Here is a 26,303-nt window from a genome sequence, read left to right on the forward strand (position 1 = left end):
ACGGCTGTTCTTTATGTTCCCACAGGTGGACCAGGCTATACATCTTACCTTTCAAGGGATTGTGAAGTGATTCTTGTGTATGACTGCTCACATATATTGCATACAGATGAATCTGCCCGGATTCTAACAGATGCTTATGCTACAAACACAATCTTTCTCCCTGGCATCTATCACTAACTTTGGTGAAGGCAGTCCTTCCGTTTCTTCTGGGAATTTGTTTTACCACCAGGATTATCTCATGGTTTCAGCAACAACAACAAAGAAATCTGGAATTTTAATTTCAATCTGTTCCCATACAATTTCAGAGCATTTCCTCTTATTTGTTGTTGTTGTTGTTGTTCATTCGTTCAGTCGTCTCCGACTCTTTGTGACCTCGTGGACCAGCCCACGCCAGAGCTCCCTGTCGGCCGTCACCACCCCCAGCTCCTTCAAGGTCAGTCCAGTCACTTCAAGGATGCCATCCATCCATCTTGCCCTAGGTCGGCCCCTCTTCCTTTTGCCTTCCACTTTCCCCAGCATAATTGTTTTCTCTAGGCTTTGCTGTCTCCTCATGATGTGGCCAAAGTACTTCAACTTTGTCTCTAGTATCCTTCCTTCCAGTGAGCAGACGGGTTTTATTTCCTGGAGGATGGACTGGTTGGATCTTCTCGCAGTCCAAGGCACTCTCAGCACTTTCCTCCAGCACCACAGCTCAAAAGCATCGATCTTCCTTCGCTCAGCCTTCCCTATGGTCCAGCTCTCACATCCGTAGGTTACTACAGGGAATACCATGGCTTTGACTAGGCGGATCTTTGTTGCCAGTCTGATGTCTCTACTCTTTACTATTTTATCGAGACTGGACATTGCTCTCCTCCCAAGAAGTAAGCGTCTTCTGATTTCCTGGCCACAGTCTGCATCTGCAGTAATCTTTGCACCTAGAAATACAAAGTCTGTCACAGCCTCCACATTTTCTCCCTCTATTTTCCAGTTGTCAATCATTCTTGTTGCCATAATCTTGGTTTTTTTGACGTTCAGCTGCAACCCGGCTTTTGCGCTTTCTTCTTTCACCTTGATTAGAAGGCTCCTCAGCTCCTCCTCGCTTTCAGCCATCAGTGGTGTCATCTGCATATCTGAGGTTGTTAATGTTTCTTCCAGCAATTTTCACCCCAGCTGTGCATTCATCAAGCCCCGCACATCGCATGATGTGTTCTGCATACAAGTTAAAAAGGTTGGGTGAGAGTATGCAGCCTTGCCGTACGCCTTTCCCAATCTTGAACCAGTCTGTTGTTCCGTGGTCAGTTCTTACTGTTGCGACTTGGTCCTTGTACAGATTCCTCAGGAGAGAGACAAGGTGGCTTGGTATGCCCATCCCACCAAGAACTTGCCACAATTTATTATGATCCACACAGTCAAAGGCTTTAGAATAGTCAATGAAGCAGAAGTAGATGTTTTTCTGAAACTCCCTGCCTTTCTCCATTATCCAGCGGATATTGGCAATCTGGTCTCTCGTTCCTCTGCCTTTTCTAAACCCAGCTTGAACATCTGGCAACTCTCGCTCCATGTATTGCTGGAGTCTTCCTTGCAGGATCTTGAGCATTACCTTACTGGCATGAGAAATAAGGGCCACTGTACGGAAGTTGGAGCAGTCTTTCGCATTTCCCTTTTTTGGTATGGGGATGTAAGTCTTATACTAGCCACAATAACCACAAAGATCATACATGCACACAGACACACAAATACAGACAGGATGAGTGAGGGGGCAGTTTTGTTTAAAAAAATGTGAATGGTCTTCCTTCACCCTCTTTCCCCCCTTCTTAATACTAAACTTTATATGAGCAGAAACCCAGAAGCATTCCAAATCCTTCAGCAAATTTGCTTAACAAGATGCATGAAGTTCTATCATATGATGTAGAAAGCAGAGGCAACAGAAAAGCTCCCAAATTTTCTACTGATCTCTTGCTGTAATGTAAATGAATATTAGGCGCAAGATATTCCCACAGAAACAGTAGCCATATTTTGCTGGTTTTGGAGTGGCAATAGAATCACAATAAGGCATCTACTATCCTCCTTTAGGGCATGCTCCATAAAGTGATAAAGATTCATCTTTGCTATAGAGATTTTAAACTGATGGCCACCTTTTGTGATGGATTCCTACACTGGCAGAGCGTTAGATTCCTTTGTAAATTCACAAGCAAACTAAATTTAAAAAATCAATTAACAAATCCTTCTTCCAACCCTTCCTAAAATATAATATTGGAATGCACCATTTTAGAAAATCCTTGGAAAGGTTAGGTGGATTTTATAAAAAAAAAGTTTAGTGACTCCTGGACATTTGCTGGGGGGAGGGGGGACTTTACAAAAATGTGTGCAATAGAAGTTTGAGAATTCTTTTAGCATTGCTGAGTTGGAAACCAGTTAAATACGGGGCAGTTTGTGAAGATGAAGTAGGATTTCAGAGCTGGCAAGATAGATCTGGTGAGTAAGCCTTATCCTGTTATGTCCAAAGTTGTTTTTGCCAATGAACCCAGCCCACCAAGGCAGGAGGGGCAGGAAGGATAGAAATGTTGATCAACAAGGCTGGTCTGCCCTCTTCATTCTGAACATTCCAGGAGGCAACCGTCTTGGCCAAACCAAGGGAGGCCATGAAGACTTGGCTGGCGTGGTGCTAGGTTAAAGCACAGCCTCAGGAGACTTTCAACTTTCATAATAAGCTATTAAAGTAATTACCTCTTTTATAACTGCACATTTCCTGCTCCCTTCCATATCTAAAAATAGTAGGGCTCTGTGTCCAGCTTGTGAGAGGCTAATAAGAGATTGCCACAAAAGCCAAAACTGAAGGGGGATAGAAAAGAATAGTTCTCTTTAACAAAAAGCCAGGAGGTTCTGACAGCAAGACAACGACAAAAACAAGGCTATGAGGCAGAAGAGAGTCAAGCTGATGGACCACACTTCCTTTGCTCCTTAATCACATTTTAAAATATAAAGGGGAGACTTTTTTCTGATGTTTTCCAGTTGAATGTGGATTTCCCTTCCATCTCACCCACACCTATAGTTTCCATGTCTACGTTCAGAACCCACATAGTTGTCATCTATGTATGTACTGAATTCTAATTCCAAATTGGGTGCAAATTAACTGAGTAAGACTGGAAAATTGACATTAGCAAAACACACATAAGTACTACACAGAAAAAGATAATTTGCTGTTGGAGGTCATGTGAAAATTACTGGGTAACGTTCCAGGTTCTGTGCTGCATCCAAAGATATCTCAAAATAGCCACACAATATTGATGTTAAGCAAGAGAACGGTTTGTTGTGGGGTAGAGAATAACTAAGAGAGACAGTTTGGTGAAGACACACATCTGTGATGTTTGGCTAACACCAAACAACAATTTCAAGTTATGCTTTTATCTTGCCCCATATTTCCGTATCCTTCTAGCTGGGAAATAGAAAAATGCATGCTTAATTTTTTATTCATCTAAAATAATGCTAGAGCCTCGAAAATTTACCTTTTTGCATCCAGAATCTCCAGAATCCCTCAGAATTAGTCATGCTGGCTAGGGGATCTTGGGACATACACTCTAAACCCATAACGTTTCAAAGCTCTCAATGTTTCTTAAATGCAAGGGATATCCTCAAAATATCACGTACACTAGCACAATTTCGGCAGGGCATCACAGGACTATTAATGCTAAAAGAAGGAATAATTCAAGGAAAGTCATAGAACCCAGTGACAAATTATATTCTAATTGTTCCTATATGTGGGAGATACATATATAGATTTCTCATCTGCCTCCACTCACTGGTACATGGAAAGGTCAACTCTTGTGAGTACTTGGATGGAAGACCACCAACAAATACCAGGTGCTGTAGGCTATATTTCAGAGGGAGGAACTGACAAAACTACTCTGAGTATTCCTTGCCTAAGAATACCCTATAAAACCCATAGGGTCACTATAAGTTGATAGGTGACTCGAAGGCACATACACTTACAATGAAAGGTTGTGTGTTCCTCTCACTTCTATTACCTTCTGTGTTCTTAACTACAAATTACTAGTTCTCCTTCTTTTTCAGTGCTAACAATTCAACAAAGCAGAATTAGGATTGACGGCTATTGGCATTAAGCAGAACTGTTTATCCCAAATAATCCAGGAACCCCAATTTGCTAATAAAATATCACAATTTATGAACTCTCACACCTAAAATAGCTACACTTCCTGGGCCCCAATGTCAGAAATGCAAGTTCAGGATCACTAAACAATTTTGGAGCAAGGTTACATGCAATAAATTCTCTTCTTGGTTTAAGAAAGCAGCAAGCCAGGAAGCTGTGCTTTCCATTACTTCTAAAAATGTTCTTAAATGATTAACTACTTTTTTAATACCGACAAGTTGAAATGACATATTAACAGGAATTGTCCATATAGAAAAAGAGTATATCCTAAGGTAAAATTAATACTGGAGGAAGAGGAGAATATGTTACGCCCTTTTAAAGACAAATGACATGATCTGATCAAGAGTGTTGTGATAGGATAAAACACAGAGCAAACAATTCATAAGGTCAGAACTCCATGCCGCTGATTAGCAAAGCTGGACATTTTCCACAAACATTTTGCTTATTTTTTCCAACTTGGAAAGAGATGAACAATGTGTCTTGGGAATGTTTAGAATTCTGCTTTAATTTGCTTGAGATTTCAATCTACAAAATGTAACAGCATTTAAAACACCTAATACTGATTTGCACTCACTAATGATCTCTAGGACCCCAGCTTTGGCCTAAATAGCATTAAAATTTATAACCTCCCTCCCTTGGCTCTGTTCTCAGTCTCACTCCCTTAAGATCAGAGTAACAAGGCTCTTGGGAATTATTACGAATGTAGGATCTCACCCAGTTGGGAGAAATGCCTAAATGCATCCCGGGAGAAGAGAAATTAGATTCCTTACACAAAGATAAGTTATGACATAATCAATAATTCAATTTTCATTTCATTTACAGAATAGAGATGCAGATGTCCCCATGAGAGAATGGAGCACTGAAAACGTCTTCTCTAGTGCCATTGTGATTTGGGGAAAGACAGTTTTCAGCATAAAATCCCTTCCCATGGCATGGGTCTATACCGCATCTTTTGCAGCTGCAAAACATACAATTCAGGAGAAAACCACACAGGCCTCAATGTGTGTAGTCTGGTGCTTGTTTTGAACCTAGGCATAAGAAATCCTTATGCATTACCAACTATTATGGTGCAGTTCCAAAATGATAGCCAAAAGATGAAACCTACAATTATGTAACATACACATGCAACTGGAATCACAGGAGATTCCTATGCGAGTGAATACTCTGCTCACACAAGAGCAAAGCATGGAGAGGGTGTTTGAGTGACCACATTGGATGTCCACACCCTGATCTGTGTCAGTCTTCCCTTGCATTTCTATTTTAAGAGGATGGATCTAAAGGAAGAATCTGTTTACGCTCATTTGATCATGACTAGAAGCCTCTGCAAAACTATGTCCATTTTAAAATGTGCATTTTAAATCTGCATTCTATTAGTATTGTATTTTCATTTTTGTACTATGTATTTTAAGATGCACATTTTGTGGTAATGGATTTTATCTGTGTTGCACCCCACCTTGACCCATGAGGAGAAGTGGGTAACAAATAACACTGGTGATGATAGTGATGTTTATGTAGGATTACATTACACAAGACGGTTGTGAGACTACAGTGCTTCTCTGGGGAATGGTGGTATACATTTACTTGTTACATTGATATCCCACAAACAAACACACACACTAAAACCACTGTACACCAAGAATATTGCGGCACCAGAGCTATGGGTTTCCCCCTCCTATTTTGTTGCTAAAACAAGAATATGAAATTAATTAGGTGAGTAATCGAAGTTTGACTTCGATAAAGAACACAAGATATTGTAAAAGGGAAATCATCCACAGTTGTAGAAGAGAATGTCAGTGTAGCAAGAAAGGTTGACAAATATGAGGAAAATGCCAGTGGAAAGCAAGATTGGCTTTACGCATTACCTTTGCAGGGCAGGCATGTATTGTATGCATTGTGATCAGATATCAGTGTGGGTACTACCCACCAGATGATGTTGGAATGGAAAGTATGCTAGAAGTATGCTGTGTATCAGGCCCAAAGTGGCAGTCCTAGGAATTTTGGGATTATGCATCACTGAATTAAACAGTTCTTTCTCCCATGGATATGTCCAGAAGGATTGTGCAGCATCTCATACATACAGAGATGGCAATGTTGAAGAAATGATTATAGAAATCTTAAGTAACTAAGACTGAAGGACAGTTTCTACAACTGCCATCTCTCACCCAGGAAAATACATCACAGTACCTCTAAAAATTCAGCTTGGTGGAAATGGAGACTCTCATCCTGTAAAAGAGCAATGCTATTCGAAGTGGCCAGTGTTGACACTTGAGCCATTGCTTGCCAGTTCCTGACAAGTTTCCAGAATATAAAGAAACAATTTTGACTGAAATGAAGATATGCAGTCGCTGGTCTCCGGCTCACTAGGAAGTGATAACTGCTGGTTATCATCTTTTTGCCAATTTCTCTGCCCACATTTATTTACTTAGAGATTAACTCCCATGTACAACTCCTGGGCAATCTGTCATGCGGTAAAATCCAGGGAGAGATACATGATGTCCTTTAGCCTTCTGACCAAATATAGCAAGACACTCGGGTGTACCAGTGGACCACAGGAGTCACAATATTTTAGAGGGTCCAAACAGTTCAAATAAAAGGAAAACATTCCCGCCTTACCTTCATAAGACTCAACTATTGTCTCCTCATCAAGTTCTGAGGAGCAAGCATGGGAAAGGGAAGTGATTGGGGAGAGAAAAAGGAAAGTGGCAAGGAAAACGAAATGGAAGGAGAAGGAAGAAGAGAGAGAGAGAGATTCAGATTAAGTGGATTTATCGTAGAAAGTAATTGAAAATGTTAGTAGTTGAGGCTGCTAATCTCAATTATTATACATACAAGCCATATAATCCCCCACACCTGATTAAAAATGTTCCAAATGTCTGCCAAACAATATTAATAGAAAATAGTAAGTGTGCAAGGTGTGGCTGGAGTGTTATTTGCTCTGGAAAAACAGTGAGCTGCAAAGGTTAATAATTTTAATTTCCAGTCTTTGATTTGGGCATGGAAATAGTAGCAGTGTAAGGTATTTTGATTCCAACCTGGCGCTCTTCTAAACCTCTTGGGGAAATGAAAAATTATTTCCCCAAGAGGTCTAGAAGAGCATCAGGTTGGAACCTGATGCTCTTACAACCTTGTAAAAGCATTGCAAATTACTTCAACAATTTGAGCAGTGCATTATGGCACAGAGGCGACAATTTGAACCTTTAAAAAATGCCATTAAAGATGAACTCTGTAATTTTTATTACACCATTATTATATTGTTTATTCTTCAACATAATTTACCCAACCTTAAAAAAATTACATTGGCCTTTAATGTAATTTATGTGGGCTTCAAATAATCACAATAGCATTAGTTAGTACAGTATTAGCTATGAAAGGACACCCTGTATATTCTAAGATAGGAAAGTTGTGAAGCGGAAAGGCAGAGTCTCTATGCTTTGGGGATCTACTTTCATTTCCCACCTCAGTCCTAAAGGCTATCAATAGGATCCAGATCCAAGTAGTGGCTGAATTGTAGAACAAGGTGCCTTTGAGCACATGTGCCACTTAGGAATTGATTGTCACTACCAGAAGCTCACATACAACTCTTTCATGTGCATATCCACTCATATTTCCATCCAAGACATCCTAATTAAGGAGTAATCACTACAAAACTACTAATTTTCAGAAATTCTTTGCCACCTTCTGCAGAACACCTAGAGAGATCTAGTCTTTTGACAACTTTGTTGCAAAGGACAGATTTGCTCTAACATGTGTTGCCCCAAAGATTAAGATATCACCTGCAAACCCTGATAGAAACCAATCATACAATGCATTAACCAAGGTTTCTAATGAAGAAAGCTATTTCTTACCTTGCAGTCATTTTAATGACTTTATATGGTATTAAGTAATGTAGCAACAGTGACTGATTATACTCATGAAGATAGAACAATCTGAAAAGTACATTTCAGCCTCATTTGGGACTTAGGTTCCTATCTTTTCTAATCTGTCTCAGTTTTGACTGCATTAGCAAATTAATGCTTACGCAAGACTATGTTGCAAGCTTATGTAAACTGACAATGTTGACTCGGCCCCTGAAAACAGTGTTTATGAGTAAATTTCCTTTACTGTGAACCAACCTCTACCATTCAACTGTTGAATTCTATTTCACATCTTTAGCTTGTTTGTTTTAAAAACATTTATATCTCTTATTCTTTTCCTCTGGGAACCCCAGATCGGCTCACAAGCTGCCCTATATATACTCAGATCATCAATCCCAGAGCCTCATGTCATTTTAGTTTAATCAGATTCATCACTAACAATTCTCTCTGGGAAGAGTTTTACTGAGTGTAAAATGAATATAAGATGATATAGTATATAATCTAACAGACTTTTAAGCAAAGCTAGGCTTGAATAACAACTCAAACCCAGTAAGTAACCTTAGGTAAGATATTCCCTCACAGCTTCTCAGGATCTCCCCAGGTAACAAGATAAAAAGTATTGTTGAGTGGGGCACTCTGGGAGCTATAGAATTAAAAGTAACTTTTCCAAATGCCTAGCTATTATTATACTACTTACCTACTTATTTAACAAAAATAAACTAGATCTATATGCAGTACCTTGAGCAGTCCTATAACAGTGTTGGAGAGCTGTAACAATAATGTTTACTATTCTATTTTCATGTATGATTTGGTATGACAACAGAAATGGGGATGTCACCATATAGTGAAAATTATGAGGCCCATAGTTTTGTTCAATTAAAGAACTGATCTAATACTATGACCAGGCATCTGGTATGTAAACCAAGCACCTTTAGCACTGACTTATTAGCCCTTATTTCCCCAAAACATTCCATCTGTAATGTAATGATAATAATCTTCTTTCAGCATTTTTACAAGGGGTACAATCAAATTATATCTCTGAACAGCATAAAACACTTTGAACACCATAAAATAGTGCTAACTATTATTATTGAGAATTGAGGTACCATATTTAAAACTTTTCATTATTTTCCCCACACACCCATGAACGCGTTTACAGCAAAGTTATAAAACTGTTCTCTGGGCTGGTCCTGCTGACCTTCCCATCAAAGACCATTGGTCATTTAAGCAGTTAGTTGTCCTAGAATTAATTCAAGGCTAAATGGGGTTCACATTCAATGGCAAAATTGAAGTTATGTTCCAACTGGATGATCAGGCAACACAACTGGAATGCAATTCGAAGTCTGCAACATTTGGAACCCAAGATGTACAAGCTCACACATTTGAATCTAATTACTATTCTTCAAATATGATCACATGCATAATATTTACTTCCCCCTAGTATCTGTGTTGAAATATAACGAGTGGAAATAATTCACACTGGAACACAGAATTTTGACAAGTTTGGAGCATACATTCGAACGCCCAGGTAAGAGCATTTCTGCCCTGTTAGACATGTTATTGGCTATTGGAACTCACTAGCAGATGATTAATAAGAATGATTTGATTGATATACAGTAGGCCCTTGGTATCCACTGGAGTTTGGTTCCAGAACCCCCTATGAATACCAAAATTTAGGAATCCGCGGGTCCCATTATAGATAAGGGGGTAGTGAAATGATAACCCTTATATAAAATGGCAAAATTGGGGTTTGCTTTTAGGATTTTTTTGCAATATTTTCAAGTTGTGGATGGTTCAATCAGTGGATATGAAGGACTAACTGTAGATACAGCTATAACTTCACAGTCAAAAGCCCTTTCAGATAGACTGAAAATCTGAATATACAGTTTATCTTCAAAACTACTGATCACATTATTGTGTCAGTGAGTGCTTTCCATCTGGGAAATGGGGTACTAACTGGAACACAATATAAATCATAATATCAAACAACACCCTCCTGTCCCACTGTCTTTTCTGCATCCCTTTCACTTACCTCCTGACTGCTGCAACAAGATTTCAGCTGGATTGTGGGGCTTCAGGCCCAGGGCTGAAAGGGGGGTCTTGGCCAGTCCTGGTGGAGAGCGCACTGTTGTCGAAAAGACACATCAAGAAAAATAAATCAGCCAAAATAGAATATGATAAATTAAATGTACAGATCACTAAATTCCAAGTATGCAGCAAGAGCTTAGCAATACGATAGCTAAACTATGTACATGAGTGGGTAGAAATGCTCAGGGCAAATTCCCCACTGAAACAAATATATATATATATATATATATATATATATATATATATATATATATAGTTGAAAAGTATATCCCCCCCCCCTTTCCAGTTAACACCTTTGGCTAAGGAACAGCTTCTGTATCTGGAAAAATGGTTGAGACAGCCTCTTTTGCTGTGTGTACCAAAGATGAAAGAAAGCCTAAACAGTGCTAGAGAGGGTAGGGTCTTCTCAACATACTTTTATAATTTCTTAAAAGGCAGCTGTGGAAATGAACATTCACAGTGGAAGGGCCAAATGCTGTGGTTTTGGGGGGGGGAGGGGGCATCTATGGCGAGCACAAATTCATTGATGTCATGGTCTCATGAATGACTAACTTTTGTGTTGTCACTAGGCTAATAAAAAGGGGGGAGGGGAGCCATCAGCTTTTGTGGACTTGTATATGTAGTGCCAAGTTATTTCAGACTGACATCATATTTTTCCAGCAGGGCAAAGCTGATCCTCATTCACAGTAAACCAAGTCTCCAGTTCTAAGGGCTATTAAAAATCCTTTCATGTTATTCATGCCTTTAGCCCTGACCCAGTATCTATCATGTTGAATTAGTTCTAAGCATAATAATAATAACTCTAACATACATTAGAACTCTTTAAGAGTAATCATATAACTTCCTCTTCAGATTCTGTGATGAAAAATGAGCCAGTCCAAAACCCAAATCCCACTGAAATGGAATTAAATGCTTATGTCCCTTGGCAGGACTGAAGTAAAATTAACTTCCTTGCACTTAATTGCACAGGACTGAAATGTAGTTTTTCTGCCTTTTGTCTTTTTTGTGCAACACCCCCTGGGAAACCATAGGGTGGCAACTTCATTATTTCCACCTCTTTCTTTTCTAATTACTAGAAAGAGTTTTATTCTGCCTTGAGTCGCTGATAAGGCTGAGAAAGGCAGTATACAAGTACAGTAAATAAATAAATAAATAAATAAATAAATCCTAACATACTTCCAGTGGTGTCATTCAGCTAAATTACATCAATTCACCTGAACCAGTTGTTAAATTTGTTTTTAAAATGTGGGGGAGATTAAAGGGGGAGTCAGGAAAAGCAAAGGGAGGAGAAGGGAGAGACTGGTTATGATGAGGGCAGTACAGAGTCAAGAAGGTCCAAGGAGAGGGAAGGACTATATCCTGCAAAGATGTGGAGGGACAGCTGGATTCACAGATATGCCAAACATCCCATCATCCAACATAGCTTCTGCTGAGAAGCTGGAGATGCATTGCTGGAGGAGCAATATCTCCAGCTCCTGAGATCCTGGCAGAGAAGTAGCAAATTTCAGCTGAAGGAGACTGGTGGAACACATTTACATATGTGCATATTTTTGACCAAAATAAAGTAAAATAAACAAGATTTGTTTTGTAATTTGTGTTGAATGACACCACTGTATAATTCACATTTCCCATAATCTCTGTTTATGAGGATTATAGGATAGGCATGGGAATGGATACCCCAGCAACCTCAAGTTTCCTGTTGATCTGCCTAGAACAGCAACAAAGCAGAAATGACCACAACATTCCCATCCAAGTACAAGGATATTTCAAAGACAATCACCATGAGTGGATCATTGACATCATCTTATGTCAAATGTTTGCCACACAGTAGGCATGGCACCTGCTAAGATCATGGCTGTGGAAATAATACCAAGGGCATTTTAAAGTATCAATAGCATACATCATATACAGAGACATGTATGGCTATAATTATGACAAGCCCATCAACAATGTATTTTCTGAATTATATCAGAATATATCAAATGGTTTTCCTAACCAATCTCAAATGAAAATAATTTAGAGGATAAACATGTATATACACTGAATATATACACACAGTCGGCAGCAATGGATCTGACAGATGCTGATGTACATGTAAGATGTGTTTGAAACAGCAAGTCTCACAAAAACTCTTTCCAATGTGGGCTCTTCAACCTTCAGTACCTCATTCTACTGGTATCTTTGCTACTGACAGCTCACTCCACCAGCTCCAAACAATCCAGGCTTTCTGACTTGAATCTCAAGTTCTTGCCCTAAGAATTAGTGGGCGTTTGGAGAGAAATGCAGTACTATTGACTATTAGGGGAAATTTCAAAGCACTCTCCATGACTTGCATTGCAATCCTCTGACATGGCTTCAGATGGGCCCCACGCCAGGCCCACAACAGCAGAAGAATGGACAAAGGAAGGGAGAGAGGGAGGGAGGCAGGCGCGTTAAAGGAAAGCCAGTTACCAAGAACTTAATATTTCATGACAGACCAGTGCCTTAGCTTGCTAGGATTCTTTCCTCAGAGCCAATGAGCAATTGGGAAGCATTCAATTCCACAGGCAAGGCCAGTCATCAACCAGCATCTCTATTGAGTGACAGAAATCTTGCAGGATTACCTGATGGCATCTCTCTTTATGGCTCATTTGTTAATTCTGGGCAAGTGGACCTCATAGGGTCACTCCTCTAAGAACCCATAACTCAAAGGCCCCATCTATACTGCCTATAATTGAGTTTCAGAATTCAAATTAACTGTATTGAACTGGACTATATGGTAGTGTAGACTCATATAACCCAGTTAAATATGGTTCAATCTGCATTATATGAGTCTACATTGACCATTATAACGCAGTTCACATCAGATGATATGGCAGTTAAAAACATAGGATGTTAAAAGCTTCTGGAAAAAAAACACCAATATTGTAGTTCATGAGAACCGGAAAGAATATGCATGTCTGTTGTCTTCCATAACATGTGAAGAACTAAATCAACAGTAATCTGGAATGAAGGCTATGATCCCATATGCTTGTAGATGGGGCTTAGGTTCAACCAATTCAGTAGGAATTACTTCTGAGTCAACATATATGGAATAAGGTTCTATATTTAACTGAAAGATGTGGAATTGGGAAGTGCTAAAATGAATTTGTGCCAGTTGCACATGTGCTACTCAACCTATTTATTACCTACATTTATATCTCACATTTCTTCAGAAGTAGTATACAGGCAGTCCCCAAGTTACAAATAAGATAGGTGCTGTAGGTTTGTTCTACTGTTGAATTTGTTTGTAAGTTGAAATTCTAATCATTATACCACAGTGGCAAAGGTTGGACATCCTCCAGGATATTTCCCACAGTGAAAATGAACTGCACCCCAAATATATCACATAATTTAGTCAAGTCTTCACTCTGGCTGGATCTACACTGCCATATCATCCAGGTTCTGAATCCAAATTATCTGCTTTGAACTGGATTATGAGAGTCTACACTGCCAAATAATCTGGATTCAGAAACTGGACTATATAGCAGTGTAGATGGGGCCTCAGTCCACCTTAGAAACCAGTATAAATCAAGATAAACTGACAAAATCTGTGGACTTGTAAAGATCAAATGTGTTTACATTTAACCTTAATGATATGACACTTATATAATGTTAGAACGTTTTATGAAAGAGGCAGCTGTGAAGTTTTGTTATCCCTATTTCTTTAAAGACCAGGTAGAATACTAAGCTGCATGTTACTTGAAATTGCACTGTGACTATTCAGAAATATGAGGTACACACCTCCAGGAGCACCTGTGATTATTCTAATTTAAAACAAAACTATTTTTAAAACCATGGGGTTCTTTCTCCTAGGGATATTTGCTGCTTCCCATTTGCTCATCAGCCCATAGCCACCTTATGTTACCCTTGGCCTAATGAAATATTGGCAGAATTGTTCAAGACTGAACTCATTATTTTAAAAACCCACCACCAAGTTATCAAGGATTAGTCCATCAGAGGCATGCTTGACTTGAAGAGCAGAAAGATAGGGCATGCAACAGGAAATTAAAGGTAAACTTACCTTGACGGTCCATTCCAACCAAAGACAAGAAGCCATCCAAGAAATGTTAGTTCCATTTGCCACCCAGGTTATGCAAGACATCATGTGTTGGAAGTATTTCCTCCTAGACCCCTAGCTCCTTCTCAGGTCATTCCCAAGCCAAGAAAATAAAAAAGAGAAAATCCCCAAAAAGGAAACCTATTTTTGCCACCTATGCTTGGGATGGATGTCTCCTTCTCCTCAAATAAAATAGATCTTCACAATGCACCATTCTCTGCCAGTGGAGCCATACAAAAATGGGAACTGCCCTAGCTGAAATAAACAATGTGAGGGATAGTGGCAAAGAAATAAAATCCATCCAAGCAGACCTGTTAGAACACTTTCCTGCCAAAGGAGGCCCTCGTGAAGGCAAATTTGTCTATGTTTACAAAGCTTTGTAATGAAGGCTAGGATCCCATATGTACAAAGCTTTGTAAAGGTAGAAGGTAGCCCAAGTTGACGCTCTGTAAATTTCTTCCAAGGGAACATTATTTGTGGTAGCCTAAGGCATACATTGACCGGGTATAATGGGCAGTTGCATTATTAGGTTTAAATCAAGTATGAAGAGGACATGTCCTGGAAATATCTGTTCTTGAATTGTTTGGAGGCTATCCATGTGGAAGCATCTATACTTTACATAACAACTGATATCCAGTAGTGGGTAAACCCCACTCCTTTTTTTGACTATAATGAAGAGGATAGAGTAAACACCTTTACCATTTCATTTTGGAATACTTGTGTTATGGCTCCTTTCTCCAAAAGGCGAGAGATGCCCTGGTGCATTGCTGTGCTCTTGGAAGCCAATAACCTGGGAAATCAGTGTTTTGGCTGTTGAATGAGTTTTAATAAGTTACTTTTGTTTATTGTCTTCAATACCCATTGGAACCCAGACCATGAGGATTTAAATGATCTGACATCCCTAGAGTGAAAAGAGTAAAAAGGTCTTGGGCTATTAACCTTGATGTTTTGAGTCTTGGAAGGCATAGTCTTTTTCTTGATGCAATGGGACAATTAGGGAACAGGTGAGAGAAGACAGAGGAAAATAAACGAAGAGTTTAAGGCAAAGGAGAACTGAGAAGTCAATATCCAACCTTTCCTGAGTAAGGCAAGGAAAAAGAAATGAGGAGGCGGAGAAGCAAGAGATCTAATAGGAAATACTTCTAAAACAACCATGCCTGACCTAGGTGGCAACTGAAATGAACCATTTCTTGGATGGTTCCTTTTCTACTGGCCTAGAATGTACAGCATTTAATAACAAGTTTATATTCAAAATTATGTTGTTGCATTGCACCTGTAACTACTGCATTGTAATTTGGTTGTGAGGGATAGTTCTTGCAGCGTTTCAGTCAGACCAATGGATTAGATTCCTGCTAAGGAAAGTACTGTATGTCCTTGAACAGAGTACAGTGACCCATAGCCTGCTTTTTGAGGAGCAACACAACATTTAAATAAATATTGGCTAGAATACTACTGGGGAGTTACAAATGTGTAAACCTAGAGTTATGCATCCAGAGCTGTTTAGTATTCATCAATCCTTAGGAGAAACTTGGGGACTATGAAAGTCTCCTAATTCCCACCGATTGTACAGGAGTCACTGCAATTGATGAGACTCGGAAAACAGATGGCTGATGTTCCCACCATCTCCTTATGGAATGATCTTTGGTGCAAGCTACCTATCTGACCGCATCTCTGCCTATGAACCCACCAGGACTTTGAGATCTTCTGGGGAGACCCTGCTCTCGATCCCGCCTGCTTCTCAAGCTCGGCTGGCGGGGACGAGAGATAGGGCCTTCTCGGTGGTGGCTCCTCGGCTGTGGAACGCCCTTCCTACGGACATTAGACTAGCACCATCTCTAATGGTATTCCGCAAAAAGGTGAAGACCTGGATGTTTGTGCAGGCGTTTGAGTAATTTAGTGCAATCTGGTAATGGAATATAGGAATGGAACAATGGACGACGAACCTGGACTACGCTTGGATGATGAGAAGATTGGGTACGGTTGTTTTTCGTAATAATTGTGCATTGTAATTGCTTATTGGTAATTTATGGATAATGTATTAAGTCAATTGTTATATGTTGCATGGAACCACTGCTGTTTCTACTGTTTTTACTGTTTGTGAACCGCTGTGAGTCGCCTTCGGGCTTGAGATACAGCGGTATATAAGCAAAGTAAATAAATAAATAAATAAATAAATAACTGAAGCATGAACTTTGCTTCTTCCTTTCACAATGGGGACTTATTACAGATGGAGGTGGGAATGTCAGTCATCTGCTTTCTGAGTGAAAGAAGGGAGTCCCATCACTGCTGCAGTTGCCTGCAGGAAAATGGGGACTGGGGAAGTCAGCCTAGAAGTCTTACTGCACAGAGGAAGGGAAATGGGCTATATCTGCAGTTAAAGTAATCACTGGAGAGCCACAAATTAAAGAGCCCATGAGCTTCTTTTACTCTTGTTTCTGTAGACCTGATGTTGGTGATGACCATCTTGGGTATCTTTGGGAAGTAGGTTTCTCTTGAAATAGTCGAGCTAACCATTTTAAAAGCAAATCTGGTGTTGGCTTTTGTTTGAGACCTATAGGATTAACAGGTATGAACCACAATAAAGGTCCTAAAATCATGTCCATGAAGAATAGAAACCATACTTCCCTTATTTAGAGTATGTGCTCATTTATACATATGCATTGTATAAAATACGGTGTTATACATATACTGTTGTTTATTTTTTCTGTTTGTTAATTCCATCTTTATGCCAAATAAGGTTTGCTTTAAAATGGTGCACATCATTTTAAAAAGTAATTTGGACATCATCCAACCGGTCCTGTGTTACAGTTTGGTGATTTTGCCAAAAGAGTGATGCAAACCATAAGGAGAACAAACTGGCAAAAGGGCCCTCAGTACTATGTGTTGGGGATGGAAGAAAAGCAGACTTTTCCATGCTAAAAGCCGATACAGCTCACCATCTGTTCTGCATGAGAATGTGTCTTGTTATGTAGGTGTGCATTACTGAAATGCTATTTGAAATGTGTCTTTAAGGTTTGGGTTAATTTTCATTTCCTTCCACCTGGAGAAAACATTTGTCTCCTGTCTCTCTCTAACGTAGAGACTCAGAGGAAGCCATAGGAAAATTACCTAAAGTAGGATCTGTGTGCCAAAAGTCCACATTTTAAATACATTTCCTTTGGGACATTCCACCATCAGACTCAGGTGTTGGGTTTAATTCAAACCTGATTCAACTTTCTTTTTCATCAGTCTTGGTAAATTTGTGGTATTTTTTTTAAAAAAAATGTTAAAAACACTGTTGGTAGCACTAACATTGTGATATATAATTTTAGGGACAGGGCATATGAATGAATTGCAATAATAATAATAATAATAATAATATAATGGCACAGTCCATGGAACACTTGTCAGAATACTCCAGAAAAACCAGCCCGAAAGGATTTCTATGCCTTATGCACAAAGGTTTGCAGCTATGTTTTAATTGTCAAACAGTGAAGCGTAACGACTGACTTGGGCCATGATTCTACAAGATGCTTTATGGAGATGGAAATTCATACAGAGTAATAAATACCAGAAATACTGATCTTCCCAGGTAGAATTTACGCACTGGGTGTCATCATAGTACAAAATAATATATTTCCTGATTAATGAAGGAAATTAGCTTCTGCTGGGATTTTAAAAAGAGACTATTAAGCCATGTTGTTGTTATAAATACATTGTGGAACCCGTGCTATAACTGTTAAGACCTATATTCAATTGTAAATCCAACTTCACTAGATCCAATGAATCAATGTGGACTTGTTAATAAACATATTAGTTGCCCTGATTCAATGTGTTTATTCTAGTCAGTATTAAAAAAAATTAGGTCTATACATTTTGATGGATGAAAAGAACTTTCTCCATGATGATATGGTTCATCCAGTTTTTTATTCTTAACAGGTAGACAAGATTTTTGACATACTTGGCTCATTTAGTTATGTTTCCTGAAAGTTAGAAAGGTTTGTATTATCTGTAAGTATAAAGTTGGACTGGTTTTATCTGAAATAAACCAGCACAAATAAAGCCAAATACATCAGACATGTACTGCAATTAAGACCTTAGTCTTGCATTTCCCAGCAGACAACAGAAACAGGAAAATTATCAAGCCCTCAGTGACCCATCATCAGAGCTTTAAAAAGTTACTCTGGGAAACTTTAATTCCCCTAGCACTTCAATAAGCATGCTCACTAGGGACTGGGGAATTATAGTGGCAATAGTAACTTTTCCAAGTTCTAGCCATTGCATACGGTGGGTTTCATTCAATTTGGTGGCTCTACAATGTGCAACCTTTCTCTGTCTTGACTGTCAAACCTTTATGGAGAATAATGGATATTTGTGGCTCTTGAGGAAAGAAAAACAAAGTTCAAGTAACAGCACCGGGCCCTATTGTTTTGTTTTATGCTAAGATTCAAAACTCTGTTTCCTCTCTTACATCCTCCTCCACATATACAAGAGTTGGAAAAAGTTTCTGTTTTTTGTTATTGTGGAGGAATATGTGCAAAGATAACAGTGGCATCATGAGGAGACTGTGATAAACAGAGATGAAAAGTGATGAGGGAGGAGCCAAGAGTGGCAGGTGGAGAGAAAAGAGAAGATGGGTTGTGATCAAAATGGTGGTGGGTGTTGGGAAGCTGACAATGGTTTGACTGGCTGCCTCTAAGGCTGGCTTTGCCAAAGCCACCCGCCAACCCCCAGCCAACTCCCATCCCCTTGCCCAAGTGAACCGAACTTACACAGGTTACTGTAAGGGGTTTGTGGTGAGACAGGGAAGGCAGGGGTTGGGGGAGAGGTCTCACCACCACTGGAAGGTGGACTGCTTGGAGGAGTCCCCTGCATCTCTTCAAAAGCTTCTTTGTAGCTGTGCAGATGGGGCTATGAAAGTGAAAAGAGAAAAGCAAGAGCAGAATCAGTGGTAAGAATCCAGCACTGTACTCTTTCAGCATATTAATGCACATTTTTTACAAACTGGGGAGTAGGAATCCCTGATTCCTTTTTTCCAGATGTTCTTCCACCTGATCTGGCTGAAAATAGTTTAGTGTCTTTTCTCATTTTATTTTAAAACAACAACAATAACAGTAATAAGAACACTTCTACTTTAATTTGAAAGAGCATTCCACTGCCGTCAATGTTTTCTGCCCCCCAAGCTGGTAGTAGTAGGGAAGAAAGAGTAATGGCTCTTTCCAGGACAAGCAATGTAGGCTCTTTTAACATCTATACCATTATTTATTACACTGGAAATTAGGGGCACAACAACAAGAAGAAATGAGCCTTCAGAGGGGATTTGGGGAGGCTCCTCCCAATGCTTATATGCTCATTCCCATTTTACTGTCAAGTCAAACTCTTCTTCCTTGAACAACATGACCTTTTTATCCAGCTTCAAGCACTTTCTGCCTGGACTTTTCTGCATGTACATAGTATCGTCAAGAAAAATTAAAAACTGAAAAGAAAGTACCTCCTTGGGTCGTCCTCCAGGGTTGGCAGAGATGGTGCTAACCACCTCTGGTGAGACACAATGAACTGGAGAACGAACAGTGGGACTTCGTGGTGAACTTGGGTCCTGAGGACTGTTCTCATACTGGCCTTCACTGGTTGTGCGTCTTCGGGTGGGGGCTTCTGTTTCTTCTGGTGACTTCTCCCGTGGTGACTGTACTCCTGAAAGTTCAATTACCAAATGTCAGAAAGGGGGATGACCATCTCACTGTGAGGCTTAATACATATACAGGTAAGGGGACTAGTATTCAGATCTTTAGGCTGTGTCCTGGGACATGAAAGAAATAGACAGTGGATAAAGTAATGGCTTAACAAAGAAGAAAATAGACATCTTTGTTCCCACCAGCAGATCATAAGAAAAATTGGCAAATAACAATTCAGAATGGCACTAGTCTGGGTCATACATTTAAAGAACACACATACAAAGTTTCTGCACTGCCACAGCCACATGGGGAATAAATCATTGAAGGAGGAAATGTTCCTGAGATCATTCATCCATTTTGAGGAAGAGTGATCATATGAGCAGGATTTCTGGAGGGCTAGGTATGGATGTAATGTCCACATTTTACTTTCCTTTATGGCTGTGGCCAGGGGCCGCTCTGTATGTGAGACACTCAAAGCTTGATTCAGATGGCATGTGCTTTGAACAGATAAAATGGATAGTCTCCTTGCTTAATTACTAGTTATCTTTCATCACCCGATGTTGCCTTGTATCTTCTTACACTTTGGATATCCTCATCAGAAATCTATCCGTCCCCATCCTCAACATTTTCATACATTGGTCTAAAAATTATTCACAGATTAGGAAAATCTATCATGAAAAAGAAGAAATAGCTTACTGGAATGGAACTGGCTTTATACTCTATGTAGAGCACCCTTCTCTCAAAGTCAAAACCATCTACCCATATATCCACCGGTCCTTCATAGATCTACTTGTATAATCTGGATTCACTCTGAGCCAGAAACAGTGAAAAAGGGGTTGCAGAAGGATTAGTTCTGTTGCAGCTGAGCAAAGCTACACATCAAAGGGAATATTGGATTAAAAGACCCAGAAAAGACATGCACAGTATTAAAAATTATTATTTGTCATTCTGGAATTCTTCCCTTACTTATTAGAGACAATTTAAGGAAACAGAAGGAAAGGTTGTAACAAATCCCCCTTTATATACTGGATTGTAAAGTGAAATGAGATAGCATTACTGTGCTTGATATATTATATACGGCTTTCAGCTTATCATTTCCAGCACTCAAAGCAGCAAAAACCCATTGACCTAAGATCCTGTTGCTGCTTCACCGTAGCTCAGCAGATAAGCTTTGATGCTGTATATCAGTATTTATGATCATAGTGAATTGGTTTGCTGGTATTCTCTGTCGGTATTCTTTGAATCCATCTTTACCAAGATACAGTTTGGTACTGTGATGTAATTTAATTGGATTTCCAGTGTTTTATAATAGTTAATAGGCACAGACTTATTAAGTATTAGCTCTGATTTTCCAAGACCTGGCCAGAACTAACAAGGTGACTTGGAGCTCTCTCATTCATACAGTTTCCATAAGACAAAGCAGCTTCATGGCAACTAACAAAAAAGGCATATTTACCAATAAATCGAGGAAGATGCTATTTGATGTCGATGCTAAGAATTCTCTCAGAGACCCCAAGTCTGCCTTCTATACAGTGCAAAACTATCAGTCAATGACTATGAAACCCACTAAAGTGAATGATTGAATTTAGACTTCTTTTATTCATTAGAGTTAATCACAGCCTTTTCCAGAGTTTAGATTTGGCTCATAATTATCTTGGCCTCGAAATACTTGCCCACCACAGTGCCTACTTTTCCTTTTGATCTGATTGCACAGCTATTGAGAAAGTTTGCTGCTGCAGCCTTGGATAGGCCTTGGGAAACTACAATAGCCCTGTGGTTTCTAACACCATAGAAAATGCTTAGAGAGAGTCTTGTTCACTGTAAGGAGAAATCTAGTTCTACTCTATTTTTTACCAATGTAGATACAAAGTGAGGCTGCACTTCAGCGTGTTCACAGACAGCAGAAAGAGCCTAAGACATGGATCACATTTCAGCCTATTTGTTTCTATAAGCTGCAGTGATTCCCCCAGCCCCTGAGCATCCTACCTTTCAAATACATTTGAATTATTGTTTTATTTTATTACATTTCATTTCACCAAGGCACTTGATTGTGAAGAAGGTGACACCTTAGATTGCATCCTTTAAAAGTTGGTCAAGCCAGTCCGTGGGACTCTGGAACTGCTTTTGAGCTCCTTGGCAAATCTGGATCTCTCCTGGATTAGTAACAGCTATGCCATTTTCTCAGCTACAGAGAGCTTTGCCTTTCAGACAGCTGAGAAAAAGAAAATAAAGTGGGGGAAGAATGGGAAAGCATAGATTTTGGACTGTGCTCTGAGATTTCTAATACAGAAGCTTACTTAGGCAGAAAAAGCAGAGAGAACTGGACTCCATGGTGACAAAAGCAACCAAACTGTAACATCTGCAACAAAGGAAAATCCATTGACTGTGGGAGAGGAAAGCTCACGCTCAAGTAACACCACATGTAACATTCATTAAAATGATCAGTGATATATTTTTCTTAAAAGGGAGAATGGGGTTTAACTTGGAAATGTTACTTGTTTGGACCATGTTTCCCAGACTCCTCTATTGTTTGTTATGGGTGCTACATTTTGGGGATTATATTTCCCCAAACTAACTTCTGAGATATATTATTTTGTTCCAGGACACCTGCTTAGCTCATTTGACATCTTCATAAATCCTTCCCAGACCATTTTGTTTTGTGTCGCAATTTTAGTAGTGAATACATGCATGATTCTTTTAATCACATCACTGGTGCCTCTCATTACTTTTACTACAGAATCACCAAGCTGGAAGGAACTCAAGAAATAGCAGCAGAATGTAGCTCTAGATACATTCCACCTATCTCTGAGCTCTGCTGCCTTCTTTGAAGTTACATATTGGAGTGCAGAATAACACAGTGCAGAGATAATGAAGCAGAGAGAGAATGGCTCTTCTGTTTATACTTGCATCATATGACATCAACAAGATGGGTGAATGGACAGATGGATGGAAACTGGCTTTCTTTTTAAAAAGTTGAATCATACTTTGGCAGCTGCAAGCCCAAAGCTGAAGGTCAACACAAAATCAGTTTGCAACTTATGTTAAGTTTTATTCTGAAAAACACGAACTCGAAGTTGGAGTACGACACCAGCTTTCAGATCCAGAAATCCTTGAAGGAAGGCATCAGCCTGTTATTTTCATTGGATGGGCGGGAGTGGAGGGTAGAGAGAAGTTTTCAAGGTACAATGACAACAAGACAAAAATAGAGGGAGAAATCCACAACCTCACTTTCAGCTTGAATGGGAAACTCATTTCTAAGCAGAAGGGAATGGACAAAGCCCCCATTGCAATGAGAGCAAGGACCAAAAACATTCTGCTAATGTCTGCAGGGAAACCCTGGAGAGGAGCCATTGCCTTCCAAAGCAATGCATTCCACTTAACTCCCACGCCAGGAGAGTGGCTGCCATCATGCCCTCTGTATTGCTGCTGCAGGCACATTTCAAATTTCTCCTACACTGGCTTTCAAATCCTCCACCCCCTTGCCGGAACTTTAGAAACACTTCAGTAGTGTCTCCTGCCATTCTGTGCTTTGTTTCCCCATTCTCTGTAAAGCAGAGAGTGGCGGGGCAGGGTTGGGTATGGGTAGAGAGAAGAACAGAACCAGTGTTTCAGAGCCAACAGTGGCAATGTCTTGGCTCGAAACAACCATGCTTGGACCAGGAATTATTGAGGATAAGTAGGGAAAGATGGGTGCTCGCAAAGTGGCACTCTTTGACTTAAATGTCTGTGCTATGATTGTTAGAAAAATCCTATGCTAAGATACAGTGCAACTTATCTTTAAGGCAAAGCCACCACCTTCTGTAATCTTTCTCAATAGGTTCCTGCAGACTTAATCCAAAAACAACAACAAATGTATTGTTGAAGGCTTTCATGGCTGGAATCACTGGGCTGTTGTAGGTTTTTCAGGCTGTATGGCCATGTTCTAGAAGTATTATCTCCTGGCGTTTCACTACATTGTGCAGGCTTACAATGAACATAGATTACAGAAAAGATTGAAAAACGGAAAGACCTTTATATATCAGTCTTCAACTTTTTGAATAAAATAACTGTTTCTCTTTTGTAAAAATCTATATATCTCCTTGTGCAACCCCACCCCACCTTGCCAGTCAATATAATCACATCACTTAAATCAGTACCAATATAAATTCACTCCAGATGATTGGGGGGGGGGGGGGAAGGGGGTAGCAAAACAGTAATACCACTGGTGTTAAAAATAAACTGCTTCAGTACAAAAATAAAAAGTGAGCAGGGAAACAAAATAAATCATTAAAAAGCCATACATATTCATTTAAAATGTAAGGCACACAGCTACAAATGAAGCTGAAAGACTGCACATGCTAAATAGGCAAAGCACTTATTTCACGCTAATTTCTCATATTTTAGGCCAATTGATTAATACCAGCTAAAGTAGGCTCACTTAATCATTTGGGCTTACATAAGTATTCAACAACTGATAGTTCAAACTATTTATAGGATTCAAGTCTCAGAGGGCATTTTTTGAGACTTTAGAAATGAATTGGAATGGCTCCTTCCATTCCAATTCATTATATCTAGGAAAGGATTGTGTGTGAATTGACTTTATAGTGTTACCACCAAGAGCTGGGCAACACAAAATGGGATGCCCTTATGATTTGAGTGCTTTAAATTCAATTTTCCTGCTTCTTGAAAGGGCTGGATGTCCCAAGTTAGGCTGGGCTGGATGGCCCAAGAGGTCTCTTCCAACTCTATGATTGTATGCAGCTGACATTGATACTTTAAAGGGGGCTACAAAGAGCCAAGAAGAACCAATACTATGGTACATACCACTCTAAAGGGAGCAAAACTTTTTGCAGAACAGTGAATCTGCAAAACAAAGACCCTGCTGGGACTGCAACTGATAAATTGAGAGATCATCATGGGTTTGTTAGGGGACAATGCCACCCAGAAAAGCAGATGTCAGAATTATCTGAAAAAATAAGACCTATTTGGGTGAGAACAACATTGCTCTACCATGACAATGGTGGGTGGGTGTAATGCTCTTTATGGGGTCATGGAGATTTAGTTGCCTGCACCATTGTCCATAATTTTTTTTTAAACATGCATGTGTCTAGGAAACACATATGTCCAAAAGCAATGAAATTACACAGTCATGGACAAGAATTTGTCCTCCAACTTTTCTGCTCGCTTTCCAATGTACCATATGATAGTATGGATATTCTGCTACTTCACAATTAGGTAAGGCATATACACTACAGAACAGGCCAGAGTGGCATACAATATTGTGGAGTAGTCTTGAAATAGTTTTCCTAGATTCTGGTGTGTGTGTGTGTGTGTGTGTGTGTGAATATGACAATTTCCAAATCAGCCAAGGTTCGGTGTTTAACAAGCATACAAATTCCAAACCTGTTAGGAGAGAGGTGGGTAAATTCAGAAGACACAAGTAGCCTGTATCGGATCAAACCGGAGAAATGAAACAAGACATCACTGAACCTTCTGTTAAGATGGCAAGTCATTATTTTGTGAAATATCACAATAAAAACCAAACAGATTTTGTATGCAGTTCTAAAACCACCGAGAAAATAGTTATCAATGTGTAAATACCCAAGCTGTTGCACCATTGAAAGCAACAAAGCTAAAAAAGAAAAGGCTCCAGGAACCCCTTACTGCTGAATTTAAGAGTTCAATTAAAACTTGTTCTTCACTGCAGAGCTTCTGACTCCATGAACTCCTTTTCCCATAAATACTATTCTTGTAATAAGGGTGCTAGAGAGCAACCACACTTTTGAAATCTGTTGATAGGTTCCTTTCTGCAGAGACATAGAGATCCCAAAAATTTACACACCCACTTCCTGACTCCTTCTGCTAGCCACGCAGAACTGGAAACCCCTGTTCTGATGCCAGTCCATGCTGCTGCCAGGCACAGAGGAAAGATCTGAAGTGCATAATCCCCAGAGATGTTTGTACAACACACACAAACTCTTAAATAAACCACGGTGTATGGCCAAGCAATACTGCACGTGACCGGTCCAGTTCTTGGACTTTAATACCAATCCTCCTCCCTCTTTCCCAGAACCACATGCAAACTCCTGCCCCTTGACATTCATGGCGACACATTGACACAGCACCAACAACAAAGCAACAATGAGTGTGCTAAACACTGGGGTAAATAAAGCTGCTCCCCACCCAGCCCTGCTGTCCTTTTGCAAGTGATTTCTGGTTACACACCACAGATGAATATCACACACAGCAAATGGTTCCATCAACAAGCTCATTAGACACACTGCAAAAGGCAGGGAAAAGGCAAGGGAAAGGAACCACAACCAATGATTTTAAAGGAGCTTTGGGATGAGGGCTTGGCTGTATTTAGAGTCAAATCTTGGTAGGCACAAATGATTGCTCCATTGTAAATTTTCTCCAGCAGAACACATAACTGTCATTTGTGAAGAAAGGCTCTGATATAGTCAGAAGGGAAAATCAAAGTCCTCAGGCCTTTCTGCAAATTAGGA

The 26,303-nt window shown here is 39.6% G+C and overlaps 1 protein-coding gene across 17 annotated transcripts in view; it reads right to left on the minus strand.

Annotated features, from left to right (window-relative positions):
- TNS1 (tensin 1) overlaps window positions 1–26,303 on the minus strand; it is a 354,414-nt gene that overhangs the window by 21,087 nt on the left and 307,024 nt on the right. For 10 of the 17 annotated variants that reach the window (XM_060773722.2, XM_060773736.2, XM_060773745.2 and 7 more), the window contains 4 exons: window positions 19,638–19,837; window positions 18,919–19,057; window positions 10,034–10,126; window positions 6,761–6,796 (listed from right to left, as the gene is read on the minus strand). In XM_060773722.2, coding sequence (XP_060629705.2) covers window positions 6,761–6,796; window positions 10,034–10,126; window positions 18,919–19,057; window positions 19,638–19,837 — 468 coding nt within the window. The remainder of the gene's footprint in view (window positions 1–6,760; window positions 6,797–10,033; window positions 10,127–18,918; window positions 19,058–19,637; window positions 19,838–26,303) is intronic. The other 7 variants (XM_060773830.2, XM_060773761.2, XM_060773728.2 and 4 more) reach the window with 3 other exon arrangements.

This window comes from Anolis sagrei, chromosome 1 (genome assembly GCF_037176765.1).
Source record: "Anolis sagrei isolate rAnoSag1 chromosome 1, rAnoSag1.mat, whole genome shotgun sequence".
Taxonomy (NCBI): domain Eukaryota; kingdom Metazoa; phylum Chordata; class Lepidosauria; order Squamata; family Dactyloidae; genus Anolis; species Anolis sagrei.